Here is a 27,550-nt window from a genome sequence, read left to right on the forward strand (position 1 = left end):
ATTCCTATACTGCTGGCATTTAGAAATAATTCACTATAATGTACATGGATACAGACATGGGGTTTGGGGGACTAATGACATGTTTGGGACCAGATATGTAAAACATGAACTGGAGATGCAGCTGTTGAATCAACAACAGTTCTTCAGAGTTAAACAATTGCTCTTGAATTAAAACTAACGAATTAAAGCCCATTATGGGATCCGACATGATTAAGGAATAATAATGCACGTTTCTTTTGAATATTTAGTTTTTATTAGCAGTGGATTTTTTATATAAAAAGCCTTTTAAGATTGTGAAGAAAACATCGCTTCAAGCAGAAATCTAGTTACAAGACAGCAGTCTCTTAATTTGGTCATTGTAAAGAATGTATTACTGTGATAACTTTTAAAGTTACAAAGATACACCATATCATTTATAGTGATTTGTTTACAAACAAGGTATAATTATTATGTGTGTGTATATTCTACAGAACAATTTAAAGTTCAATTAGTTTAGTGGAATACACTAGTCAAAAGTGGACGATTGAGATAAAGTAGGGCCAAATTAAGCACATATTTAAAAGAAAAAACAATACAAACAATATGGATACAACAAATCTCCACATTGGACAGTGTTTCATCTTGTGCACATAACGTCGTCTGAATTATGTGCCATAAAACTTGTGGCCTAGTATGAGCAGATAATGCTGGGATCAAGAAAAGGTCAACTCAAACATTTTCTGAGGAATAACAAGGAACAGCTTCGTTACACGCAACTTTAGGATAGCGAAGCAGCAAGAATTATACTTTTTTTTTGTACTCTAAAACATTAAGGTTTTACCAGAATGTATAAAGATGTGAAATTAGCTCCCTAGATGGCAACATGACCAAGTGTTATATTCACAGGTAGCGGGTATTCACATGTTAATAGAATGATCTCATGGTTGTGTTTCCAGTGGATGAATACAGGTGCAATGTTGTGAGAAGTGATGCTGTTTAATTAATCATGCAGTACATTCAGCAGAATTATATCTGGTTTAATTTTTCTTCCTGCTCCATCGTAATGCTGTGGGACTGCAAAGTAGGTGGTCACTTTGTTCTATTTTGATTTATTATGCGAATATTCACAACGCTTTTGGTGTGAATGCAGCATTAGGATGATGCAGTTCTGCTACTCGGCATGTTTCAGCTGATGAACTCTGGGATACAGGTGACACACGTTTGAACAGGGAGTAGTGAGCAGGTATTCAGTGTGTTACAGTTCATTGTATGGCTGGGATTAGCATTAGATAAGGGTTAGAGATGCAGTATAGTATAGTGTTGCTTAGTAACACAGGATTTAGCAAATATAGTGTTTCCTGTTTTTTACAAGCTACTTCTACAACAAGCTTTTCATCTCAGGTCGCCAAATAAAATACATTGTATTCATTATTTGTTCATGCTGTGTAGCTTTACCTCTTTGGATTAAGCTGACAAACAGAAAGTGCTATTGCTCTTTTTAACAAAGCTATGGAGTCAGTGGGGATCCCCGTTGACAAGGCAGTCAAGCTGCGTCTAGATAATATAGTCTATGTCTGAGTAGAGACTGTCCATCAGGTCCTCTTCACTCGAGTCCTCTCCTTTCAGGCACATGGAGCCTCGGCTGTCCAAAAGCAGAGCACAGCAGGGTAGTTACTGAGTGACATGCATGCAAGGCTTCATTATCATTCGTTGCTTTCCAAATGTTCTGTCCTCACCCCAGGTGTTCACAGTGGAGATCTCCTGCACAGGGGCAGTGTTTCATGGGCCCCTGGTCCTTCATGTCCCAGGACATCAGCTCCAACAGATGGTTGGAGGCACCAAAGCAGCGCTCGCGCTCAATGGGCTTGGACGAGCAGACGGGGAAGAGCAGGGCTGAACACCCAAAGGAAACAGAAAGACAGAATGTAGAGAATCACTAAGTTCCAGCATCCTGGTTCCTGAACGGTGTGTTGTGCTGCACCTTTATGGACGAGACAGCAGAGGTCTGGGCTGCAGTCAGTCTGCTGGTGACAAGTGCTGCCCGCCTCTCCTTTGGTTGCATTCAGGCTGCACTGACCCCACACACACAGCTGCTCACTACAGCACTCATTATCCTTAGTGCAGGACTGAAATAAAAATAAAAAAATCTTTTAATATGCTTAACCTTTTATTAGAAAACACATCAGAAAAGCAATTTTTTCAGAAGATATCTTTTATCTATAGCAAAGTATTTGTGGAACACAGGTGCTCCTTCAACGAATAAATGCATTAATGACAATAATTATTCTCCGAGCGTGACATCTACCAACGTTTTCTTGTGTGTTAAATATAAATGAGATCACCAGGTCAACTGGTCTCTGATAACGGTGAGACAAAGTCCTGTTCCTGCACACCCTCTATGAATAATTAATATTGGGATATGGCCAACGCTGTGCTGGTTATTTCCAGTGCAGCGCTTTTGACGAGACACAGATGCTGTGGTCTTTGTTTGTCTTATCCATGGAGAGTGTTCCCCTGGTTTGGCAGACAGCCAGTGTCTTTATCCCTTTGCATTACTTTATACTCTGCCAAAGGAGTCTTAAAAAAAAGAGAAAGCGACAGAGAGAGAGTGCAAGCAGTGGGAAAAGATGGACTCTTATTTAACCTTGACACATGCTGTTCTTTCATGTGAAGCGCATAGGACAGAGTGTTCACAAACAACACACTCAGGTTACACTTGTGAACACACTGCAATGCAGTCGGAGTGAAACACCAGCTGACCGGTAGTGACAGGGTGGGTGTCTGTATTTGAGAAAACTGACCAAAATAGTGCAGGTGGCATATAAAAGGGGCCGAGGTTCACTCACCACATCTATTGCTTTGCAAGGCAGACACCGAGAGATGCGCGTGTCAGAAAGGCAATAACTTCCCTTCATACAGTCTCCATCACTGATGCAGCCCTAAAGACAAGAAAAAGGGAAGAGTACATCTCCTAACTCCAATGTAGGGTCAAAAGAAATCTGTTCATCATGCAAAATAAGAACGACATTCTTTATGTTTTCATGAAGTGAGTTTATGATGTTCGATGTCTGGCCCATCTGCTTATCAAGTGACCGGTAAATTGATTTAAACCTCAAAGTTAAAAAAAGAAGCCACAACTTTGAGTGTTTTTCGCTTGTGATTCAGTCTTTTCTCTCCACTCAGGCCCCAATAGCAGTGAACTCTCTTGTGGAAGTCAGACGATCATGTCAACTGATCATATCATTTGACTCCAGTCCACTAGCTGCTTGTTACGGGAGCTTTAACGTCTCGTATTGTTGAACCCTCGCACAGGAAGCGTGGGTCCATAAGAAAGACTTCAAGGTCAGACGTTGCATGCGTGACGCAACGATGATCACAAACACTAAGCCCATTCTCTGAGAGCCATTAGAAATCCCCCCATTCCCCACACACACACTGCAATTAAACTGAGCAGTCAAAGGTCATGAAAGACATAATATTTCTGCTTCAAGATGGATGGATTTTCTCTGGGCTGTATGAAATCACATTATGTAAACAGAATATACTTACATGCTCAATATTGTTCCCCAGGTCACCAGAGTGGACAGATGTGGAAATGTTGTTTGTCTCCTGTGTGAAGGTGGGACATCTGTTAGGTTTCATTCACTAAGGGTAACAAACACTGTCTCACTGTTGTTTACTGTTCATAAACTCACCGGTTCTATCGATGTGTGGACATATTCATTATCAATAACTTTATCAGAAGCAGTTTCATCGTGACGACTTGGAAGGAGGTTATTGGCATGAGGGAAACTGACACTCTCGTTGGTCCTCTAGAAGAATGGGAGAGACAGATTTGCAGGTTAATTAAGAGAAGTCACTCCCATATTCTAGCTCCTTCCACTGAAGCCTCCATGCTTTTTATATTTCTCACCAGATATGACTATTTTAATCTCCTTAAACGTTCATTATAATACCAGGAAGTGAGCAGAGAAATAATGCTCTCTCATGTAAAAAGCTGGACGTCTGCCTACTTCGTGAAACGCATCCTCGGGCTTCTGCTGCGGATCCTCTGGCAGTTGCTCCACTTCTACAAAGCGGTCCAGCTCAGGTCGTCCTGCCGCGGAGTTATCCTCAAGGATGTGGATGAAGTCTGAGTGCACGATCTCAGGGAGGATGCCATGGCAGACCGCCGTGAGAGCCAAAACTAGCAGGACGACCCGCGTCATGGTGCTGCTGCTGCTGCTGCTGCTGCACTCTGAGGGTGTGGCGGCGATGCTGAGCAGCACCAACAGCGACACCACAGCTGATGCGCCTCATCGCCGAGGGGTCGTCACTTCAAACAAGTTCATTTCCATAACGCAATCTCCATAGCAGGTATAGCCTACACTTGCGTTAGCTGGTTTTAAGATAATGAAAGAAAGAAATTGTCTCGTGGGTGTTCGTGTCCGATCAACTTGACGTGGACTATAATTTGAGACTAAAACATAGTTCCGGTCAAGTTTAACCACCATTATAAATTAGTACGCGAGTTCACGTCAACCTAGTTAAAGTTGATTCTGGCGATAAAACAAACGTTGCTTAGCAGTTGGCTAAACACCAGATAATTAACTAACAAGACAAAAATAACAAATGGATGATGGTGCAGGCGCAACACCGAACGTTGTCGTTTCCTGTGGCCAGTCCAGGATGAGAGTGCAAAATAATGTTCCGCTAGCTAACGTAAGCTAGCTAATTTAGTAGCTAGCTAGCTAGTTAACGAACGGGACCGTATTGACCATATCGACCGTTCAAAAGATAACTTTTTATCTTGTGCTATCTCAACATGTCGATACATAAGTATATACCAATTCGTTAAGAGCTATATGCTACATAACTGAACATACTTTACTAATTGTAGGCAGTTTCAGGTAAATAAATAGTCCTCGAAACGTGTAACGTTAAAGTTGCAGGTTAAAAAACATGTTCTGAAAATGGGACAGACCCGTCTGCATTTTATTGTAATGAAGAGGGAAATAAATTAAAACAACCATTGGCACGGCTTTTTAAGGTAAGTGTGAACATACTTTTCAGATTTCGGATGACATTATCCATTAAACCGGTCTGGTAAATGTGTAGTTTTACAATCTGGCCTCAAGATGGCACCATTTGATTTCGTAGTAGAGACGACCGGGCCACAGAGCGACTCTGTACGCTCTGCTAGTTCAATGGTTTTGTCCGTGTGCTGCGTGGACTGTAGTTTCTGCTGACACGTTGTAAATGTATAACGTGTTGACTGACTGCGGTCCGGGGACGTATGGCGTCCAGGTGGCAATGAGCGAAATAAAGAACCACACCTGAAAAGCCATGCAGTGGAGGCGTGTGTATCAGAATGCTTTCCTCCTGATATGTGTAATGAGTTATTGGCGTAATTTCTTTTAGTTTTTTTGCAGATAAGCTTTTGCACATACCTTTTTTTAATAACTTTTTTTGTGTGTATCTAATCTTGGCCTAGCTTTTATTTGGATCCAGTTTCGTCGAGTTGCAGTCCAATAACATTTGATTCAATCCCATGAAACCAAACCTGAATGAGTTCTCATTTACTCGCAGGCTTTCCGCAGGCGGCGGGTGGCCGCTTAGGGAGTGCACTTTGCCTTGACGTGACAAAGCCTGGATCCTCTGGACCAAGCAGCAGCCACAGGAGCTGCCTGCTGTGGGATATGTGCGAGTTTGCAGCCCCGCCCTCAAACACTGGACACAGCTGCACAGAGAACCGGCTGCCTGTCAGCCTGACTGAGGACCGACACACTTCCCACAGCAGTCCGTGTTTGAAGTCACTTGAAGGAAGAGGAGTTTGGATTGAGTGGACTTTTGAGGTTAGTTACGTGTTTGTTTTACACCGCGTAGTTTGTGTGTCTTTCTTAAATCAAGTGGGTGGTGTGAGACTGGGACACCTGACAGAAGTGCCGGTTTCCTTCTTTGAAAATAGGAGCTGTGTTCAAGCGGTACGTTTGACAAGGGCTTGAGAATAACAGCCAGGCAAGGTTGTATTAAAAGTTATGGCACAGGGGCTGTCATCCAAGTATCTTATGGTTCACTGTATGAACTAACACTGGCCATTAGCCTACAGTAGTATAAATCAGGGAATTGCAGTTGAGATAATGCTGAATTGTTCTGCGGTCATGCAGCTCTAATGAAGGTGTCATTGTTTCAATTGAGTTTGGAGTTTTATGAACATGTTCTAAATCTCGTGTTTTATTGTGATACTGTGAACGTTGTGTGAGAGGAGTCAGGCATCCGGGTTTGTCTCTGCTCCCCGTTAACAAAAAGATGATCTCCACTTGCGCAATCTGGGTTATCGTTATTCTGATGTTTGTACAAATACCTTTTGAGTGACTGCATAACTCCTTTTTAAACATGCCTGTAGGCAAAAATCCATTTAAAACTGAACTTACAGTTTTTTTTACATGTTCAAAGGTGGTAGAAAGAGTAGAACCAGGTGCATCAAGGTTACTATCAGCCCTCATTTTAATTTATTTCTTGTTTTGAAACTACACTGTTGGCTATAAATAGTCTGCCAAGCTACAAGCTAATGAACTCTGATATGAGTTTAAAATGTTTTCGTTCAGCTTCTCTTAACGCTGACTCCACCTGCTCAGCAGCTTCCGGACTCTAAATAGCCTTCAACCTTTCTTTAGGTCGTAATGACACAAAAAAAATAAGGTGTGGTGTTGACAGGCTCTGTTACTGAATGAAGCTCAATGAGTGACAGAAACTGCTCCTGTTAAGGTTTTCTAGTCTGACTACAGGTCAACATAACTTTTGATAAAGACCAGATTTCTGTGGAAGCGGGGAAGAAAATCACCAGATTCAAATTTGGAGGAATGAGCAACAATAAAAACGTCTCCCTCCTCGACAGTTCAACATTCTGCACGAACAGTCAGTCTGGTATGATTCACGTGTCGTGCGAGGTGATGCGCGATTTGTTCAGCAACATTTTGAGGAGGGTAAAACGAGTCATACAAACAGTGGTAGTTCTCCTTCCCTCTGTGCGATCCATCACTTCCTGTGTGTTTTGCGGCCGTTGAAGACTCGGCGTACCTTTACCATCAAGCATTCGGTCCAAACTTTATTACAGATTCACTTTGCCTGTGACCATGCAAATGTCTGAACACTGTTCATACATATAGCATCTGGCCCAGATACTGATGGTCCATGTGATTTATGCTCCTGGTGACTAACAATCTTTTTGTGCATCAACATCCAACAGCAACCACATTATTCTCCTCTTGCTGGAATTTCCCTCTCAGGAAACCTTCTTGAGTCATTCTCAGGCTAGGGTATAAATATATGGTAAGACACCGTAAACAGTGTATTTCTCAATAAGATAAGGAGTCCTTTGGCAAATACTTTATCAAACACTCTTGTGTTTTTGCCAAATAGCTGCAAGGCTTTTTTTTGTGAACATGCTCATTGATTACAAGTATTGAGCCAAGAGGACATGAAACCATCTGGAAATCACAAGGCTGTATAATGTCCTGGAGTTCACAGGGAGAAACCGATTGAGCAAACCACTGACATTGACATGTGAAGTAATTTGCTTACTTGACATTTATACAAACTTCCACATTTTTAAACCGTCCTTTTGACAAAATGTCCGAAAAAACAACAACTTCTTCGCGTGAAAGGCTTCAACACTGCGTCAGTAGCTCACTACTGCATATTCCTGTGTCGGCCTTTCATTTTTAGTTTGTACAGCTTTTTAATTTAAAATTGAAGATAAACAGCGAAACAGAAAGTGCCTCCAAGCGAAGGCCTACACTTTAATGATGCTTATGGAAGACTTAAAAATGATGTCTACAACTTTTGTCTTTTCCATATCATGACTGTAAATAAGTCACCAAATAATTTCAGACTCTGGCGTGAATCTCAGTCCTGCAAGATTCACGCACACTTGTGTGTTACATATGCACGACTCGCCTGTAAGATCTCAGGAGTTTAATGTTAATGCGTCAGTCTTTAAGCTGCTCTTATTGTCACATAAGACAATGGCTTCGGCTTCTTAACTTAAACGTGAGACATTATTTAGACACTTAACATTTTAGTTTGAGAAAAAGCAAACACTGTCGTTAAAGAGATGTATAAGTGCAGAGATCAAGCAATCAATAATTGAAAGAATTTGTGATAGATTGAATGAATCCGTAAATAAATCAATAATGCAGCATGTGAGGACGTCATGCTGTGGGTGAAAACAATGTAACTGACGCGGCCGATAAACTGAGTGGAAGCTTGTGCTCATTATTGCCAGGGAGGTGTTCTAAACTTTCTCCTTCCTCTCTGCAACATGTTTCCTTCCTTGTTCCACAGCATACAAACGGACACATGCATTCATACATCAGCCACACAAAAGAGATATAGGAACTCCCAGAGATAGGTGGGGCATGTTGTTCGGTTCTTGGGAGCCTGCTCGGCGTGAGTTGAGCTGTGGTAAAGCGTTTGCTACATTTAGAACCAACGGGACGTTTAACAACTAAACCAGCAGCTAACAATGCAGCCACTGAAGGAGGCACTGGGAGGCCTCGCTGTGGTAAGTTCACCGCAGCATATCGTTAAACAAGTCCATCTGGTCACGGACGGCAGTGCACTGAAAGGGGCTTTAAACATATCTCAGTCATGCTTTAAAGTCACAGAGGTGGAATTTGACAGAGCCAGCTTTCCTCTGAGCTTTGATCTGGACAGGAAACCAGACCTACTCCGCAGGAAGAGTTCTGACGGGAGGCGTCTCAGGGAGCTTGCACTTAGAGCTTTTTGAAATGATAAAAAAGGCACCGTGTCTCTTTCTCAGTGCATCACCATGATTCAGTTTAACTACAAAAACGCTCCTGGTGTTACAGAAAGTCAGTCGTGTCAAATAATACTAATACTAATATTGAGTTTTATGAGAAACCTGAGTCTGTGTTGCTACCAGACATTCCCTGCTTAGTTAACACCGGTGAACCCATGACTGGTATTGATTTGAACTTTAAACAGTTTTGTTTTCATCTGAGCTCGTCTTGTTTACAGGGTCTAGTCCTGTTGATATCTTTTCATGTCATGTGCTGTTTTCTCCTGCAACACGATGCTCGTCTATTCTCAGCCTGGCTCTGATTGTTGGCTTAAAGAATTTGCTATTCCTGCTTGGCAGTAATCCCGACATCTGACCCTTCACGGTGCCCCCCTGTGATATGAACGACGCCCACGGATCTTTGACCCCCAGTGTCCGTTTTCGCCTTTATATTTACTAAATATAAAGAGGATCCAAGTTCTCTAGTTTGTAAAGTTCTGATGGCTACGTGAATCCGTTTTCCTCGGCCATTGGACACACTCGCTGTGATTGATAACCCATTCAGTAGACTGATTGTAACACCCCAGACCAGCATGTGCAGTTGGGGTCATAATAATTGTTCAAGTGAATTGTTTGTGTCAGTAGCTGAGCAGGCGCTAGTCTGTGCTCAGTGTGTCCCGATGAATCATTCACCGAAGGAGCCATGTGGTGAACACGCCTCGCGGGCCAGACTGCACAGGCCTTCTCCCGTTTGTGTAAATTAACAGGTTTTCTCTTCTGAAGTTGATTGGCGTTCACTGCATTCTGCTCCTGTTTCTACCTCGCTTGTGACGGATCTTCTTTTGTTTTGTGCACCCAGCCAGATTTCAGAGGGCTGAGATAACAGTGAGTGACGTCCACATGCGTGCTCTGCTTTCTGAGGCCGACTGCCTGCTTATCGGGCCTACAGAGGGTTCCTTCCTGGTTTTCTTCAGTCCAGTCTGTAATTACTGTCGCTGGCTGGCTACACTACAGTATGTTTCATTTCCCAGCACTCCCAATGTTTTCCTTGTGTTGTCGGCTTCCTATTGAATCCCGATCGCCTGAAGCAATGTGCTCTGCAAAAACAAACGAAGACATTGCATCACTGGTCTGACACTTCAGTGTTAGTCACACTGCATGTTTAAAATAGTACTGGCTTTGCAGGTTGCTCAGGCAAACACATGATCAGTCATGTAAATGTAAAACATGCATTGTGTTGGGTTAAAAATGCTTATAAGCTTTAGTGTTACCAAATCCAATGAAAAGGCTAAAAACAACAATACATTGATCTGACCATGTATTGCTTCTGTAGCCAAAGCCTCTAATTCCCCTGTCTCATGGTGTTCAAAATAACTAAGTTAATAAGCTGCTGTCCTGTGTTGTAAATACAAATAATGGACCATATGTATATTAATATGCTGCTAAATATAGTCCCCAACAGATGTGCTATTTACTTCTGTTTGATTAATGTGGACTAAACTCAAACTTACCCAGCTGTTTTAGGGAATACTTTAGCCTTTAAAAAAAAAAAAAAAGATGTCAGTCATTTAGAGAAAAGAGTGGAACAGACAGGGTTGGGAAATATTAAAGTAACACATTGTTGGTTTTCAAAGCATTTGTTGACATTATAAACAATGTATAATAGTGCCAGCTTTGTTCTCTGAGACTTGAAATACACACGGTTGTTTTTGTCTGGCCATCCATGTTGGATAATATTATTATTATTATTATTACTCATGAGTTACATTAGTGTCTAAAGAAGGGAACTGTTTAAAATCATAAGAAAAATGTGTCTGGTTTTCTTAAATGTGGGAGGATCTGTGTTTATAAGTGTGCATGTTGGTATCATGAGAATATTTTTTGCCACCAAGGTGTAATGGGTACATTTTTTACATTGCTAACATTCCCCAGTGTCATACTGGAAACGGATAGCAGGCTTTGTCTCTCACAGCAGCGCTTTCATTCATTTACACTCTTATGGATTTGTACTACACAAAGTAGAAGACACTTTTCTCTTTGAGAAATATGCCATAGTACAGTTAAGTATTGACATCAGTAATGGTAAAATGATACAAAAGTACCAGAGATAGAAGTGCGTAAATGGTTAAGTAAAACTAAGTTGTACAAATTCCCCACTGCTTCCATTGGAATTATCACTTTCTCAATTAGCCAGTCGGTTTCACTCAATCGGATAATTTTATAAACAGACAAGAAACTTAAAACCTGCTCGCTATTAAACTCTGATCTCTTAAGCATTATATGGGTCGGTTGTGATGTGTGTGTGTGTGTGTGTGTGTGTGTGTACTCTTTCCGCTTTATCTGTCATTACTTGTATTTTTACAGCCGTTCTGTGGGTTTGTTCTGTCTGCCCACAAGTGACTTTCCATTCTGTCAGACTGAGATGGTGAAGTCATTGGACTCCGTCTGAGACGATGCCGGTTGCGTGTCGAGCATTGGCTTGGCTCAGAGGACAGTAAGTGGTACCTTTTCATTAGCCCTCGCAGACTCGTACAACAGATGGTTCCAATAGTTGTGCCTTTTTTACCTCTTTACTAGGATTGAAACGTAAAAAGTATAAGTGCCGCCAAAATCCAAATTATTGAACACTGGCCAAAGTTTAGAATAGTATGACAATTTCAACATAAAATGGTTCGTGTTATTGTGGAAAAACAGTAAAGTAATAAAAACAAAAATGTAAGTTTTCTTTTGCAGCACAACGCATTTGATCCTTTTTGAGGCAGACATTTACAACTCACATAACCGAAAACAAAATAATTTAAAACTCAACTGTCAATGAAATTACTCCCCAGAGCATTTAGAAGACACATACCACATGCTAGAATACACGGCAACTTTCCCATCACAGTCTGCTCCCATGCATGAACGATTACAGCACCTGCATCTTATATCATGCCTGTCCAAGTCATCGCTCGCCACTCCTTGACAATCTGAGTGAAACCACGATGGAGGTGGTTGTGTGACTATCTGGCTGTGGGAGTCAGTGAGAGAGCTTTCAGAGTGTTGGACTGATGGAGCGGCTCAGGGCTCTTCTGGGCACGTGGCTATAAGGAATGTCAGCTCTCAGAGTTTGAGGCTGACCGTCTGCTGTGAAAGGCCTCGGGGGTCCAGAACATCGACCCACAGGACGGGGGCTTTTTGACCCTAACAAGCAGACTGGAGGTCACCTGGCTGGACAGTATTCCTACATGATGGTTGTTTCTCCATTCTCTGCCTGAATCTTTCTCTGAAAACAGGATACAAACACACACACAAACTGGATATTGTGCAAATGAATATGCTAATTTGAGCTTGGGGACAAACACTGTCCATTCAAATCACAATCAAACATGTTGTGAGCCAAGACTTAAGGGCCATTGAATGTTGCAACTCACTTTGCATTGCGTTGGTGTTCTTTGTCCTGGGCTGAAGCTCTGTGACCAGTTTCATGGGGCAGTCTCACTACCACCTGAGGCCCTGGGGTGGGGTGTGATTGTGGATTGCGGTTTGAGTTCTGCACAGCCAGCCTGACCTCTCCTCTAACCATGCCCATCCCACTCCATGGCACATTAAAATATCAAAGGCAGATTTAACCCAAAACTCACAGAAGCTGTGGTCTCCACCTCAAGTCGGCACACACGCGCTAAGTGCAGAACATTTCTACATTTTGCTTTTGAAGTTGAGTTCTGGCACAGGTTTGTCGGGCATGGTTTTCAGAAATAGTTGTTTGATTGGAGGAAAGAGAAATTGCATTGTATTTAATTCAGTTCAGTGTTATTCTGACACAAATGTGTATTTTAGGAAGGGTGTCTTTCCGATGCATGGTGAATGTCCATGCCTCAGTAGGTGGAGGATTATTTAGCATGCAAACTCAATCAAAGCCAATCAAGCTGTGTGAGTGTGGGTTTGGATTATAATTTACTTCAAAGTTTTCTCTTTTTACAGCTGAAAACACCGTCTGGTTTTCAGCTGGAATGATAAATACCACAAGACAAATACTTTCCCGGTCTACTCATCCATGGTCAGTGCTGCACACCAGGGATGGAAGGTTTGCAAGAATGAGGAAACCACTTTTAACCCATGTTGATATTCAGTAGACATTATATTTATAAAGAACGTTAAACTCCCTGGAGCCATGAAATTAGCCTTCACTGCAACTAAGAAAGTTTAAACTAACATATGGAGGACTTATTGATAAAAAATAATATCTACTGACTACTGGAAACAGACACAGCTGAAGCTTATTAACAAAAAATGCTTCTGTTTTATCAAGGTCCTGGTATCTTGTGACAATACAGTAAAGTTGTGACTATTTGTCCTTTTGTTACCAATTGTTTTCCGTGTGAAGTTATCGTTGAACCCTGAAGCTGTTGATATGTTTGGTTCTCTCTTATACCACGTGTTCTTTCTTGAGTTTCTCTCCAGTATTTATATCACAGCCTTGTCTCTACTTGAAATGTTATCTGGTCGATGTGTGTGTGCGCTAACTCCATGGTGTCTAAGATATGGACTCTAAATGAGGACTGGTAGTGAGCGCCCTCTTCATCATTCGGTAATGTAAGCTTGAGTAATGGAGAAGATAAAATACAACTTTGTTGGTAACGGTCTGAGCTATAAACCAAATGAAAAAGTCATGAAACATGTCCGTTTTATCAGGTTAATAATGGAATGTGGAGAACAAATCTGTGATAGTATTTCTGCCACGAGATGACGTCAGACTCTTGTGTGTCTTGCCTCCGCAGACTGGGCATGACGGCGAGGGCCAAGCTGAGGGTGTGACCACATCTGGCACAGACTGCTGAAGTAAGCAGGAGCCTCGGCACATTAAACCATCTACTGCAGCGGGGAAGGATGGGAGAGGCAGAGGAGGAGAGGGATAATGTGGGAAAGCTGTTTGAGGACTTTGTTCAGGCCTCGACCTGTAAGGGAACCCTTCAGGCCTTCAGCGTCCTCTGTCGGAGGCTGGACATCGACCCTGCGGACAATGACACCTTCTACAGCAGTCTGAAGGCGAAGGTCACCTCCTGGAAGGCCAACGCACTCTGGAGTAAACTAGACAAGAGGACGTCCCAAAAGGAGTATAAGAATGGCCAAGCCTGTATGGAGACCAAGGTACATTTTATTATATCTTTATCACCACAAACATTTTGACCAATCGTAGGCTCGATAAGAAGATGATGGATGGTATAGAGAGCAGATTCTTTTGAAATGGAGGATCTTGCATGTTTTGAACACAAGTTTAATGTAAATGTATATTGTTGTTACTTCTGGCCATTTTGTTAAGTATAATCTACACTTTTTAGGTTTAATTCCTACTTTCCAGGCAGGCATTGTTTTTTGTTGTTTTGCGATTTGTATCGAAGTATTTTCAGCATGGTCTTAGACGGGTGATATGTTTCTATTCATGTGTGTTTTGTCCAAGTTTTTAAGTATTTTTGTGTGGCCACACAGCTATTTTAGTCTTAACAATCTGGTCTCCGTGGTCCAATCAAGGACCCTCCACTTTCCCAGACTTTGAAGTTAAATGGAAGAAACAATGCACATCTTTCTTATCTTATTTACTTGACACGTATGCTTTCGCTTGTAATGCAGCCAACACTCAAATCTTAGATATTGGATTTATCTTTTAATTTGTAGCTTTAAAACTAAGTAAATGTTCACTCTGATGGGTTAACTATCGCAAGCATTTCTTTCCAAGTTCATTTTCATTATGTGCTGAAAGCAGCACAGACAGCACGGCTAAAACCTGTACCGTTCATTTAAAGCCTGAAATCATGGTATGTCTATCTTAAAAAGGTCTACAAATATAATAAGCTTTTGTTCAAATATCATTCAAGTTGATTTAACTTGATTTAGGAAGTTCCTTAGTGACCTCAATGGCTTTTTTCTGTTTTTAAACAATCAGCACTTGTGATATATATATATATATATAAATACGAACCTTTACCTTAACTGCAGTAACACTCACTCCTTCGCTTCAACAGCTCCCAACATACAAAGAGATATACATTGTTTGCACTTGTTCTGTACCTCTCAGACAGGTGCTCCATGACAAAGCTGCACAGAAGGAAATGCAGACATCATGTTGGATTATATCACAGACAAATGCATCAGTGAAACTTATGTATGCATTAACCATGCAAACAGTAAAATTATAAAGAGTCCAGTGAAGAAACATACAAACACAACAGGCAACAGATGTTTGCTGTTCATCAAACTCTGTAGCTAAATAACACAAACAAACACAGCAAATTACAACGTGTCTGTGTGTGTGTGTGTGTGTGTACTCTGCGGTAAAGGTGATGAGGGAAAGTAGGAAAACCTGGAGGAGTGTGATTATCTTTCAGGCATCAGCTGCCTTAAGCTTGTTTTTATTTTACAGAGAAACAGACAGCATCACTCAGCAACTACGATTATTTGGCCCAGTTGTTCTGAGGGTGTGCTCTGCTGTTTAAAGGCTAATCCTAAAATGTTAGAGCAAGGCCCAGATTGTTATTAAAGTGTTTTTAAAAGCTCCAGTGTGAGCGCAGATTTACAGGTTCTTAGAGCCAACACCAAAATAGGAAGAAGGTAAACGTTTGAAGAAAGTGTGACTCCTAAACTTCATGTCCGATTTTGTAATTCTAACAATTCACAGGGCTGTGTTATAAAATTAAAATATGTAGTGTACTACTGCTTTAGTAGCACCAAAGAAGTAAACCAGATGTACAAACAGTGCATTATTAAAACACTAACTTATTAGGAATTTATGAGATTGCCCTTTTCTTCTTTGCTTATTAATTTCCGCAAACAAACAGCTCGAGTGCAGTATGAAGCCCGTTTTAATCACTCAGTGGACCGACATTCTGCTTTTACTTGATAACTAATTTCGTCTCTCCCTGGGAGGATCACAAGGTGACGACTCATGGTTTTATGGCAACGCAGCTCGAACAGTGACGGATGGGAAATCCCTCGGCGCCTCGCCTTCACATATTAACCACTGTAGCAGAATTCTTTAAAGGATATGATGTCATCTGTGTTTTATGCCCTGACAGCTGGCTGCCGTGACACAGACTCATCACAACAGTGCATTTCTTCCATTTTCACTGTCTCCAAAGAAATTGCAAATTGATCTACTTTTATATTGTGAATTACTCTCGGCGTATACTTAATCAGAGGGCTTGTGAAACAATACCCTTTTAACCCCGAGACTGTAAAATATCTTGATTCAACAGAACAAGTGCATTCAAGATATCTAGTTTCATTTCAAATGACATTTTAAGGGAAGACGACTTTCACCTCCCTTGCTGTAAAGTGCGTTTATGTAAGATATTTTCGAGCTTTGTCAGACAGGCTGGGCGTCATGGAGTTTGACACTGGTCTTGTAGGTTTGGGATAATATTATGTGTGTGCCCCTCAGTGAAGAAATGATATGTCAAGTCTGAAGGCTTGTTGAAAAATAATTTCTAAAATAGGTCTTCTTTTTTTAATGAGCTTCTGACTGTTGGTTGAACCAAGATGAATTGATAGCAAACATATTGTTTTGTTGCAGCTCGAGTGTCTTAACTATTAAATCAAGATGCTGTGATAGTTCAAGAGCTCCTTGTGTTAGCCACACCGTCAGCTGAGATGAAACGGTACACGGTGATACTCTGACTGACGGATAGGATTCATTAGGCGGGGGAGAAAGTGAGCAGGGCGAGATGGAGCTGGGAGGAGAGCGAGGTCACAACTGGGAAGTTGAAAGGAAGTTAGTATGTCCTGACTCAACAGATGTGGAGCAAGCGGTCAGGAAAAGCCTCATATCTGGAATAATATAGTGGAAACGGGCTTAAACAAACAGCCTGTTACTGCGAATGGCTGATGGATACAGTTCACATCGAAAAATGTGCTCACTGTGAACATACATCTGAGTAAATGGAGTTAACACTGTGCACGGAACCTTTTCCACATCCTTCCATCTCTCTCTGGCGGTGTAACTAATACACATACTCACCTTTTTGTTGAGAAAAGAAAACTAAAGACGTAGGCAGCAGCAGGCTAGTCCAGGGAGCGCTTCCACCAGCTGTGTGCGTTTCAAGCCTGAGAATACCTCATCCTGATAACCTCAGGCAACACATGATGGAAACCTTGTGTTCCTCATCACCAACATCCCCGGTGACGCCACCACAAGGTTCACACACACACACACACACACACACACACACACACACACACACACACACACACACACACGGAGGGAGAGTATGGAGTGACTAAAGACACAACCATCTTGTTTTTGGTATAGAAGCAGAGGGCCATTTAGGGTATTATTTGGGCTTTTGGTCAGCTTACATTGGGAGCTCTGTATCAGCCACCAGTCTGATTGTCTCACAGACATGATAAGGACGGGCAGCACCGTCATCGCGCTATCCGCACTTTGTGTTATCGGGTTGGTGGGCGCACAGGATTGCAGGAAGTGAGTCCTCCTGTTCAAATATGCTTTAAGCCCCTGTGTGCATGCTGTTGGGAATGTTTAGAGGTCGAGCAGAGTCGTCGCTCTTTGTGCTGTTGGATTAACGTCTTTTATGGAAAGGGGAACAAAAGATATGTTCAGCACTAATTTGGTGAGGCGATCGAGACGGGCGACAGCAGGGGCGACCTTCAGAAGGGATTTGGTTGTGGATTAAATGTCACAAGAATAAAGACAAACCCACATCTCCTCTACACTATTCTATAATGCCTCTTGACATGTCTACAAAGAAAGAAGATGGTTTTCACGCCTTTCAGCTATCATTCTGGAGGATGATGTCATGTTCGAGCCACACATTCTCAGACAGGCGCCGTAACCTCAACCAACTGACTTCATGCATTTTCTAATAGGAATAACACCTTAGAGTTGTAAAGGTTGTAGTGATGGTTTAGGTTTATGTTCCTCGTCTTGGCCATGTCCGGATGAATGTGCTGCTTCAGGCTCGTGAAAACTGTCTTTATGTTTTAATAACAAACCTTGCACCAACATGGAGGCCTGGAGAAGTCGTCTTTAGACTGCAATGCTCCTCAGAGTCTTTGTCTCTCCAGCTGAAGTATCCTTGAGCTCCAGGGGTGCAGTAAATGCTGCTTCCAGTTATAAACTATGTAGCTGTTACAACGCTCCGTTATGTTAATAAACAAGTAAGCAGTAAACCATTTTTCATCTCAGCCTCTTCGGCAGGAAAAGTGTCAGCTGTCTGTGATTACCTTCGCATTGAAAATGCGGAAGGTTATGTTTTGATCGCCGTGTATTTATTTATTTATTTGTATGCGTGTTACTCGCAGAACTCAAAAAGTGTTTAACCGAATCGCATGAAATTTGGTGGGATGATTGGTTATTATCCGGGGACCATTTGATTAGATTTTGGGATCGATCGGGTCAAAGGTCAAGGTCATGAAAAGGTCAAAATCTTCTTGAATCGCATGAAATTTGGTGGGATGATTGGTTATTATCTTGGGACCATTTGATTAGATTTTGGGATCGATCGGGTCAATGTCAAGGTCATGAAAAGGTCAACATTTCTTTTTACCATAGCACGGTCAATTTTTATCCAATTGGCATGTAACTAATGCCAAAATGTTCATAATTCAATGCCCAATCTTGTGATATGCGAAGGTATGCGCTCTACCGAGTGCCCGTTCTCGTGCTAGATGTCGCCATGAAGTAGCTCATCTCTGAGCCTTGTGGAAGTAATGAGGTCAATCTGTAATGTCTCTTCTGCTTAGTGCCTCATCATCGGAGGAGGCCCCTGTGGCCTGCGGACAGCCATTGAGCTCGCGTTGATGGGCGCCAAAGTGGTGGTGATCGAGAAGAGGGACTCCTTCTCCAGGAACAACGTGCTGCACCTTTGGCCCTACACCATTCATGACCTACGGGGCCTCGGGGCCAAAAAGTTCTATGGCAAATTCTGCGCAGGAGCCATAGACCACATTAGTGAGTATCTGACTTTACAGAAACAAAGCATGCTGCCGGTAGCTCATGGTTGCGTCCAGTGGACCATAAATGGAGCTGGCTGATCGGTTCTAAAACTAGTTCCAGGAGAAGGAAATGGTTGAAAAAATAACATTTCTAAAGAGTTAAGTTGAAAAACTGTAGAGGACATAATGATGAAATACTGATATCTTATATTATTAAATACAATTAAATGAGTCTGTATGAAACACTGATGTCTGCCTCATAGGTATTCAGAAGCTGCAGCTGGTCCTTCTGAAGGTCGCTCTGATTGTTGCTGTGGAGTTTCACGTCAATGTGGAGTTTGTGACGCTGTTGGAACCTCCAGAGGATCAGGAAAATGAAGGTATCCGTCCATGCGTCCAAAACAAAGATCAACAGTTCTTTTATATTCACCCGCTGACACGTTGTTTTATGATCTGCAAGTTTTGGGAAGAGGAGGAGATTTGAGCAGCAGCAAACGATACAACTGGGACGTGAAGTAGCATGAGGTTGAGAAGTTAAATAACGTGTCGAGCTAGATTTAGACATCAGGCTGCACCTGTGAAGCTTGTCAGCCAGATACTGTGTAGCTTGCTGGAAGATCTGTATTTACTCTCCCACTCTGTACTTTAGTGCTCTGCTTCCAGGCGGGCGCGCCACCAAGGGACTCCTCAACCTGCAGTATTTAATTTCCTTGACAGCCACCAATAAACAAGAGACAAACATTGACACTGATCTAGTCTTTCATCATATTTCCATGAGGGTAGCGGAGGTATACTGTCTAACTTCCCTGTTGGTGCACAAACGCATGCGCTGTAATGAGAATAATGGTATAATATATCATTTCCCCTTTTTCTTTTAAACAAAATGTAGAGATATTATCTTGTACTTGTGTCGTGATGTTCTTCTTGCATTGCGCACTTCACATTGGACTTTAGACTCTCAGGAAGAAAATAACTTTCTCCTCAGCTATAATAACTTTACACTGATAACAACGAAAGCCTTGCCTAAATTTAAACAGACTTATCCCTCTTGTTCTGCTGGGACGGATTTAGCTGTGCCCTTGACATCATGAATGCATTTTCCACATGGTGATAATACACAACAAACTGCCGAGCCGTTACTGCGCTGGTTTCACACACTCCTCCTGTCCACGGCACTCCTTTAAACAACTAATATTAAATATGAAACAGGGTTTGATTTGTTAGTCAAGGTGGCAGGCCAGATTCAGTTGGCTTTCATTTAACAATCCTTTTCAATACAAACAAAAGCAAAATCTTTCAAAATCTACTGCCATCTGTCTCGACTGAGACACACTGCTGAAGTGTCCTAAAGCTAAAGTTCCAATCTTTTATCAGTTGGCATTCTACGTGCTGATTGTTCTTGAAATAATCCTAGGATTTATATGTTGTGCCTTGATCCTTCTGTGTTTGTCTCCATCTCTCAGGGCTCGGGTGGAGGGCTGCAGTCCGACCTGCTGACCACCCCGTGGCTAACTTTGAGTTTGATGTTGTGGTCGGGGCTGACGGACGCAGGAATACTCTGGAAGGTGAGGAGGGTAACAGTAAAGGTGCCTTAAGGATGTACTTCACCTTGCTCATTGAGTGGGATATAAAGTTACCTGTGTTAGTCAAGGAAGTAACAAGCTGTCGTGCAAATGTATTTTTTCACACCAAAAACATGTAAAGCACAGGGTTGCAGTCTACTGTCGATTTCTTTAAACAAGGAGTTTACTTTTACTTTCTGGCGCTGTTAAATGTCATTAAAAGAACTCTACACAATGCACATGTTACATAGTGTATGTGCACATATTGTAAGGGAATGTCATGAATCTCTACATAAATAGAGCAGTGCTTTGGGCTCAGTGAAGTAGCCGATGATGCATTCACGCTGGACTCTCTTTGACTCTCTGTCTCTGTTTTGGTCTCTCTCCTAAAAATGCTGTCATCTAACAACCAATTCGCATCAGATGCTTTTTCCTAAAAAGGGCATTTTTGAGCAGGACAAGCTGTTTAGCTCATTCTTCAATTATGATGAAGTCTGGGGGGAATTATTTCCCCCCCAGAGCAGCCTTTGTGGCCTAGCTACGGTAACACATGGTTAAACACAATCAGATCTGCGATGCAATGAAGAGACGATGACGTAATGTAGAGGTTGTGCTGTTTTACTTCTTCCCCAAATAAGTACTTTCACTGTCTCTTACATCACTTTGTCGTAATCGACCAATTCATTTTGTTTTCCGTACTGCAATTACAGTTTTACATTAGTGACATTATTGTTCTTTTTGGTTTGAAAAGGTCATTATAAAATCTACCAGTGAAACGTTGGACTGTTTGATTTGATTGAAAGTTAACATTGAAAGATTTCTTGCATTTTGTTCCTGTGTCCCTGTTTTGTCTTTCAAAATGTTTATACAATATTTGTCAAATGTACCTGGTTCAGTATTGCGTAGTATCCATTGTATTATATTCTTTGAAGATATAAATAAAACTAGGTTTGAATGTACTGAAAATATACTAAAATATCAAAGACTGTTTTATTGTCTGGCTGTGTTGCAACCTTCACTGCACTTCACAGTTCTTTATGTTAATTAAGCAAACACCTTTCTAACTTTGATAATTCCTGGTTCTTCTTACAATCCATGACTTTTGATCCCTCGGCTGTATACAGGCTTACCTTCAGCTGCCTCTTATCCAGAAATAACTGCCTTGTAATTATGGTTTAAGGCTAGATTTCCATTGGTTTTGACAGACGAGCAGATTGGACTGGTTGTCTTGGCCCCTTCTTTTTTCTCTGTTCCTCTGTTTCATTCTTTATCTGACTGTCTTTTTCTCCCTCAGGTTTCAAAAGGAAGGAGTTCAGGGGCAAACTGGCGATAGCCATCACAGCCAACTTCATCAACAGGAACACCACTGCAGAGGCCAAAGTAGAAGAGATCAGCGGCGTGGCCTTCATCTTCAACCAGAAGTTCTTTCTTGACCTCAAAGAGGAGACTGGTGGGAGAGGAGCTCAGTCTAACTGTCTCACTGTGGTGTTATCTGGCATGAAGATTAATTAGGAACTGATGGGTTTTCTTTATAACAATTTGATGCCCTCTTTGGTGCTTTCTTTTCTTTCCTGACATTCTCCAACAATGTCATTTGTTGCAGGTATCGATCTGGAGAACATTGTGTACTACAGGGACAACACGCATTACTTTGTCATGACTGCCAAGAAACAGAGCCTGCTGGACAAAGGAGTCCTCATTAATGTAAGCACAACATCCATAGGGATGTTTATATTGTTATTTTTTCTTTCTCACTTTTAATGGATTTTCTTTGTTTATTTTATCATAATAACCCCATATCAATAATGCAATCGAATGCAACAGCCTTTCAACTATTTAGGTTGGGAGATAAATAGCATGGCAGCCAATGATTGCATTACTTTTGATTGTGTACAACCTCATCATCAGACTTATTCTATTTGGACAGCACTTCAGTGGTCTACAGCCAGGCTAGTTGTATTTATTTCAGCGTACCACAATCTGGACTCATAAAAACCCTTTTGTACATCTGTGGAATATAATAATACAGATTTAACTTCTATTTGTATTACTAAAAAACTCTCTAAAGGAAATAATCTTGGTAAACTCGGGCTTAGTCTGCGTGAACTTGTCCTGACCGTCCTGCTTCTGTTCAACAGGATTACATCGACACCCAGATGCTGCTGTGCAGTGAAAATGTCAACCAGGAAGCTCTTCTGTGCTACGGCCGAGAGGCCGCTGACTTTGGCACCAACTACCAACTTCCCACGCTGGATTTTGCCATGAACCACTGTGGGCAGCCAGATGTAGCAATGTTTGACTTCACCAACATGTACGCCTCTGAGAACGCTGCTCTGGTCAGGGAGAGATTTGGACACCAGCTGCTGGTATCACTGGTTGGTGACAGTCTGCTAGAGGTAAGGAAGGGCCGGACCTGTCGAGTCAAACACTGTCAAAACTCTAACTCTAACTAATAAGACAAGTATATTTGTCTTATAACACACTTAGTATAAGACACAATCAACTAACCAGTAACGTTTCAGTGAGATATAGGAGCATTACAGGTTATAACGACGCAACACTTTCTAAAACCCATAAAATATAGCTCATAGTAAGTTTTCCCCTCTTATTTCAAGATTTTTTTTAGACCTAAATATAACATGTTGTTTCAAGACATCTGCTTGGTGGTGTGGTGGCTTGCACCGTCGCCTCATAGCAAGAGAGTCGTGGAGTTTATGTGGAGGTTGCGCTTACTCCTTGCCCCACCGTCTGAGCCTCATAATAATACTCGATGTATATTAAGTCATGTGTGTTTATGTACGATCACCTGTAATGTGTTGCTTTGTGCATCAATATGTATTGCTGCTAATTGTTTTTCAGTCGAATCACAATATTTGCAATGGTGATTTTGTTACTTTAAAGTATGGAAGTGTTGATGTTGTTTTGTCTCCTCGCATACACTGACACTCATATTAATATACTATGATGTGTTCCTGTGCAGCCCTTCTGGCCCATGGGGACGGGATGCGCCAGAGGCTTCCTGGCTGCCTTTGACACGGCCTGGATGGTGAACAGCTGGGCTCAGGGTCGGACAGCTCTGGAGGTGCTGGCAGAGAGGTAGGTACACACACGCACACACACGCACACACAAACGCACACATATTGTGTGTGTTTGCGTATTTACGTCATTCAATACCATTAGAAATATCACCTTGTAATACTATGTTTTCCTGTAGGGAGAGTATTTACAGACTACTTCCTCAGACAACAAATGAAAACATTGCCAAAAACTTTGATCATTACACCATAGACCCGGGGACTCGATACCCCAACCTCAACTCCTCTTGTGTCAGGCCACACCAGGTGAGAAGGACTACTCACTTTGGCAAAATCACACCCTGAACACCTCAATCTATTTCTATCAGATATAAACAACTTCTTGAATGTCTTGATTGTAAATCCTTCTGCCTTTCCTTCCGGTTTCAGGTGCGTCACTTGTTCATCAGCAAAGAGCTGAATTCCTGCTCTCTGGAGCGTTCTGCTACCATCCGTCGGCCGGTCAACCTCTGCAGACGGGGTACATCGAACTCGACAGGATCTGAAGTTTAAAGCTCCGATTTGTTGCAAACAAGTAGAATGTGACTGATTGATTAGGGTTCCCACTCTGAAGTGATCCTGTATGATCAACACAGAAAAGCTTTTAAAGAAAGCTTTTAAAGAGGCTCAGGGTGTCCAGCACAGTTACCTTGCTCTCCAAGTTCAACATTAGTTTACATCCATGTTTAAACTGACCCTGTGTTTATATTTAAAATGTACTTACTAACAGTAACACAGAAGCTCTCCATGCTGAGCTGTTCAACTGAAGTAACTCTCCAGTCGTCAAAGACAGTGAAGAAGTACATGTCCAGACAAACATTACAAAGATCTGTACATGACTCCTCACCACTTCATGACCTTATTTACTGGCTTGTGACCTCCTATCCTCTCTGAAGCTCTACGTGTTCTAACACAGCCTGCATTAATGTTAGAAGTTAGAGAATCTGCAGTTTGTTATGGAAAAGTCTAACGTGCCATGTTTCTGTTGTAGAGTCCGAGATTAGACCGGCGAGGCTGCTTACCTGGTGCCAGAAACAGACCGAGGGCTACAGGAATGTGATGATAACAGACTTGACGTCTTCTTGGAAAAGCGGTATCGCTCTCTGCGCCCTCATCCACAGGTTCAAACCCCAGCTGATGTACGTATCACACATCAACTTAAACGATGCACATGGTGATTCAGATCTTTTCGTCTAAATCCAGCTAACATCATCTTATATATTTACAATTGGTATTAAATGCAGACATGCATTCACATGAACGAATCTGTTCTTTTTTCAAATGAACTCCCCCCCCACACCCCGCCCTTTTTTTGGTAACATCCAGTTGTGAGGAAATTTATTTCTTATGGGTGTGTTAACTACGCTCGGCATGAGAACAACTCGTGTGTTTTTATGTGTTTTCTGCCTCCTCACAACTAAATCACTCAAACCTGTGAGAGTGCTGATAGATGTGAAGGAGACTTCATACATAGCTGTCGTACCCAAACCGAGCTGGTAGTACGGAGTGCAAACGGAGCATGATTTAGAGGCCAGCTGTGTACATTCACACGTTTTTAACACAGACATTTTGTAAGTGAGATTAAATACTGCATCCACGTTTGGGACAAAATCTTCCCTAAAAAACATAAACCCTTTTTAGAGTTGGACTGCTTTGCATGGCATAGAATTAGCCAATGCAACTGTAGATTAGTACATTTACAGGTCTAATTATATCCTCTCACTCTTTAATTATTGCCTTCATACCTCGCCACATGCCACTACAATTTCATGTGGTCCTGTCAGTTTCCAGGAACCACTGGCATGTTCCCCCCTCCCTCCTCCATATGCATGCCTGTCAGTAGAGCAGGCTGCAGAGAGTTAAGCAGGTTCGTAGAAAAGAAAAAGGAAGAGTGAGCCTCTTTACTTATACAATAACACCAACGTTTGTGTGTGCTGCTGCTGCTAGGTTACTGCCCCCCTCTTTACATTATTTCTCATGGTGTCTGCACACTGTCGGTGCAGACTAAGGACGTCAGAGCAGTTTCTTTCCTGTCAGGAACCAAGTTCTTCTGAAGGACATGTATTGAGTAAGTTAGATTTCAGTATGAAGTCATTCCATTGTGCTTACATGAACTATTTTCATATCAGTGTGCATATTATCTTACACTCTGCTCAACATCAGTCACCTGACGCCTACATGAAATGAAAGTCAAGAAATAATCCTTTAAAGAATCTCAGCCTCAAACCTCACGCTTACATTCCTGCCTCATTATTCAGGGCAATTCAGATGGTTGTGATGCTGGAAAGCCTCCATTTCAGAAACAACAGAAAGTGAAAATATGTTAAAAGAAGAAATGTCATCATGTAAGCATGGTCAGAATGATCAGTGGAAATGCAAACCAGAAACCGACAGAAATGAATGATCTCACAATAAAGATGTAAACCCTACTATAGGCTGACACAGTAACTATGACATACGCACTCTGAATCTTTTCATTGCCTCTGACTGAACCCACCATTACTGTCTTGTTCCATCAGAGATTTTGACTCATTAAATGAGGAAGACCACTCTGCAAACCTCCAGCTGGCTTTAGACATCAGTGAGCAGGAATTTGGTATCAAATCGTTTACATCTGTGAAGGAGCTGAGTCCCGATGAGCAGCTGGATAAGAGCCGGATGGTCACCTACCTGTCCAAGTTCTACGAGCTGTTGCGCGGCACACCTCTATCTGCCTCAGGTAGTCTGCTCCACTGTTATTATATACAACTCAACGGTTCTCTACTCTATTCCAATCGTCTCTAATTGACTTTATTCTACGCTTTTTGACTCTACTCTGCTTGACTGGACTTTACTTTTCTCTACTCTACTGTAATCTACTCCGTGGTTGTCTTACCTTCTCTGTTTCTGGTCTTCATCTTCTTCAATGTATCCTATGTTTAAAATATGCAGGAACAACCACAACAAATGAAATTCCAGTGAGAGAGAATGTATCAAATTCTATTTGGTTTCCTCGAAAACACGTGTGTGTGTGTGTGTGTGTGTGTGTGTTGCGCAGTGTCATTAGTCGAGTACAATGGCATGAGAGGAATGTGTGTATGTACCAAAGCTGTGGACTTTATTGTCTGGGAGTCTTGGCAACATGATGACAGCTGCATGTCTCTACTGAAAGGATATTTAATGCTTACCTCCAGTATACTTTGTTGTTTTATTTAACGTCAGTCAGCCATCACCTTTCTCTGGCATGCAGCTGAGTTATTCAATAAGCTTTGAAGGGGCCGCGCCTGGACTGACGCATCTTTGTGATCTAAGGCGTTTTTGTGAAACATTGCTCTGCACAAACGCACTTACTCTCTTCTTTTTTGACGACTTATGACTTTCCTAATGTCCATGGTCATTGTTCACTGATATTATCTGACATTTATGGCTGTGAACTGTGTAAACTATGAAAACTCTTATGCAGCCATGCGTTATACTGCAGGTTCCAGGGGAGTGGATGAAAACAATGAAGATTATCCATCTAAGGAAGTCAGAAGTAATAATAACGTACTCAACCTTGCTCTGCCCAGGAAACGGGTACCGAAGGTAACTCCACACTGACATGTTTTAATCTGATGTATTTTATACAAAAAGTTGACTTACTCTGACTCCCAATATTTTTATTTCCAGTTATTATTGCCCTCTATATGTTCATACAGCATTTCATTGTTCGATGAGTTTGTAAGGGCAATATATTCAATAACCACAGTTTCTTTCCTTGTGCTTTACAGGATGAAAAGAAGTCCGACGGTCCAGATCCCATTTACAAAAGGAGGCGGAAACTCTGCAGTTATCTGGAGGAGGTTTGTTGTCAAACTACATGCATGTAATTACAAACCTAAGATCTTGATGTCGGATCTCGTCTGTTGTCCCGACTCGCCAGGCCACCAATATGTCGAGTAACGGCTCTGCAGTGCCAGAGGACCGAGAGCCCAAAGAAAACAAAGTGCGCTCAATGGCGACTCAGTTGCTGGCCAAGTTTGAAAACACAGCCAGCTACACGGTCCGGAGAAAACAGGTACACCACTGTTTATCCCCATACATTTAAAAAATATAGAAATGTATTGTGCTATGGCTTATGGTTGTCATTGTTGTCCTGTAGTAAAGTCCATATGTGTGAATATACTGTATGAATTCATTAATTGCCGGACGGCAGTCTGGGTTTAATGTGGCTTTCCTTCTGCCTATTCTGCAAAGTCTTTTGTCT

The 27,550-nt window shown here is 41.8% G+C and overlaps 2 protein-coding genes across 8 annotated transcripts in view; one reads left to right on the plus strand and one right to left on the minus strand.

Annotated features, from left to right (window-relative positions):
- Nucleotides 1-230: 230 nt before the first annotated feature.
- On the minus strand, nt 231-4,535 carry dkk3a (dickkopf WNT signaling pathway inhibitor 3a). Its single transcript, XM_056412458.1, has 7 exons — nt 3,993-4,535; nt 3,675-3,791; nt 3,529-3,588; nt 2,826-2,918; nt 1,961-2,105; nt 1,716-1,872; nt 231-1,621 (listed from the first exon to the last, which is right to left on the minus strand). Exons 1-7 carry the CDS (start codon nt 4,185-4,187, stop codon nt 1,534-1,536), a joined length of 855 nt encoding a protein of 284 aa, XP_056268433.1. The 5' UTR covers nt 4,188-4,535; the 3' UTR covers nt 231-1,533.
- A 767-nt stretch (nt 4,536-5,302) lies between these two features.
- mical2a (microtubule associated monooxygenase, calponin and LIM domain containing 2a) overlaps nt 5,303-27,550 on the plus strand; it is a 64,329-nt gene continuing 42,081 nt past the window's right edge. Inside the window, exons 1-16 of one of the 7 annotated variants that reach the window (XM_056413191.1) lie at nt 5,303-5,813; nt 13,522-13,891; nt 18,497-18,704; nt 18,952-19,068; nt 20,152-20,253; nt 21,545-21,700; nt 21,854-21,954; nt 22,389-22,646; nt 23,231-23,346; nt 23,466-23,592; nt 23,716-23,806; nt 24,317-24,464; nt 25,845-26,044; nt 26,786-26,889; nt 27,075-27,146; nt 27,227-27,361. In XM_056413191.1, coding sequence (XP_056269166.1) covers nt 13,631-13,891; nt 18,497-18,704; nt 18,952-19,068; nt 20,152-20,253; nt 21,545-21,700; nt 21,854-21,954; nt 22,389-22,646; nt 23,231-23,346; nt 23,466-23,592; nt 23,716-23,806; nt 24,317-24,464; nt 25,845-26,044; nt 26,786-26,889; nt 27,075-27,146; nt 27,227-27,361 — 2,196 coding nt within the window. In that variant the 5' untranslated portion in view covers nt 5,303-5,813; nt 13,522-13,630. The remainder of the gene's footprint in view (nt 5,814-13,521; nt 13,892-18,496; nt 18,705-18,951; nt 19,069-20,151; nt 20,254-21,544; nt 21,701-21,853; nt 21,955-22,388; nt 22,647-23,230; nt 23,347-23,465; nt 23,593-23,715; nt 23,807-24,316; nt 24,465-25,844; nt 26,045-26,785; nt 26,890-27,074; nt 27,147-27,226; nt 27,362-27,550) is intronic. The other 6 variants (XM_056413187.1, XM_056413188.1, XM_056413184.1 and 3 more) reach the window with 6 other exon arrangements.

Source organism: Pseudoliparis swirei, chromosome 4 (genome assembly GCF_029220125.1).
Source record: "Pseudoliparis swirei isolate HS2019 ecotype Mariana Trench chromosome 4, NWPU_hadal_v1, whole genome shotgun sequence".
NCBI classification, from domain to species: Eukaryota; Metazoa; Chordata; class Actinopteri; order Perciformes; family Liparidae; genus Pseudoliparis; species Pseudoliparis swirei.

Excerpts from the sequence above, each read along its gene's own strand:
- dkk3a (XM_056412458.1), bottom strand. The coding sequence starts at position 4,187 with ATGACGCGGGTCGTCCTGCTAGTTTTGGCTCTCACGGCGGTCTGCCAT. Across the intron at positions 3,589-3,674 it reads TCCACACATCGATAGAACCG|GAGACAAACAACATTTCCAC; the intron begins GTGAGTTTATGA and ends ACCTTCACACAG. Across the intron at positions 2,106-2,825 it reads CTTGCAAAGCAATAGATGTG|TCCTGCACTAAGGATAATGA; the intron begins GTGAGTGAACCT and ends TTTTTATTTCAG.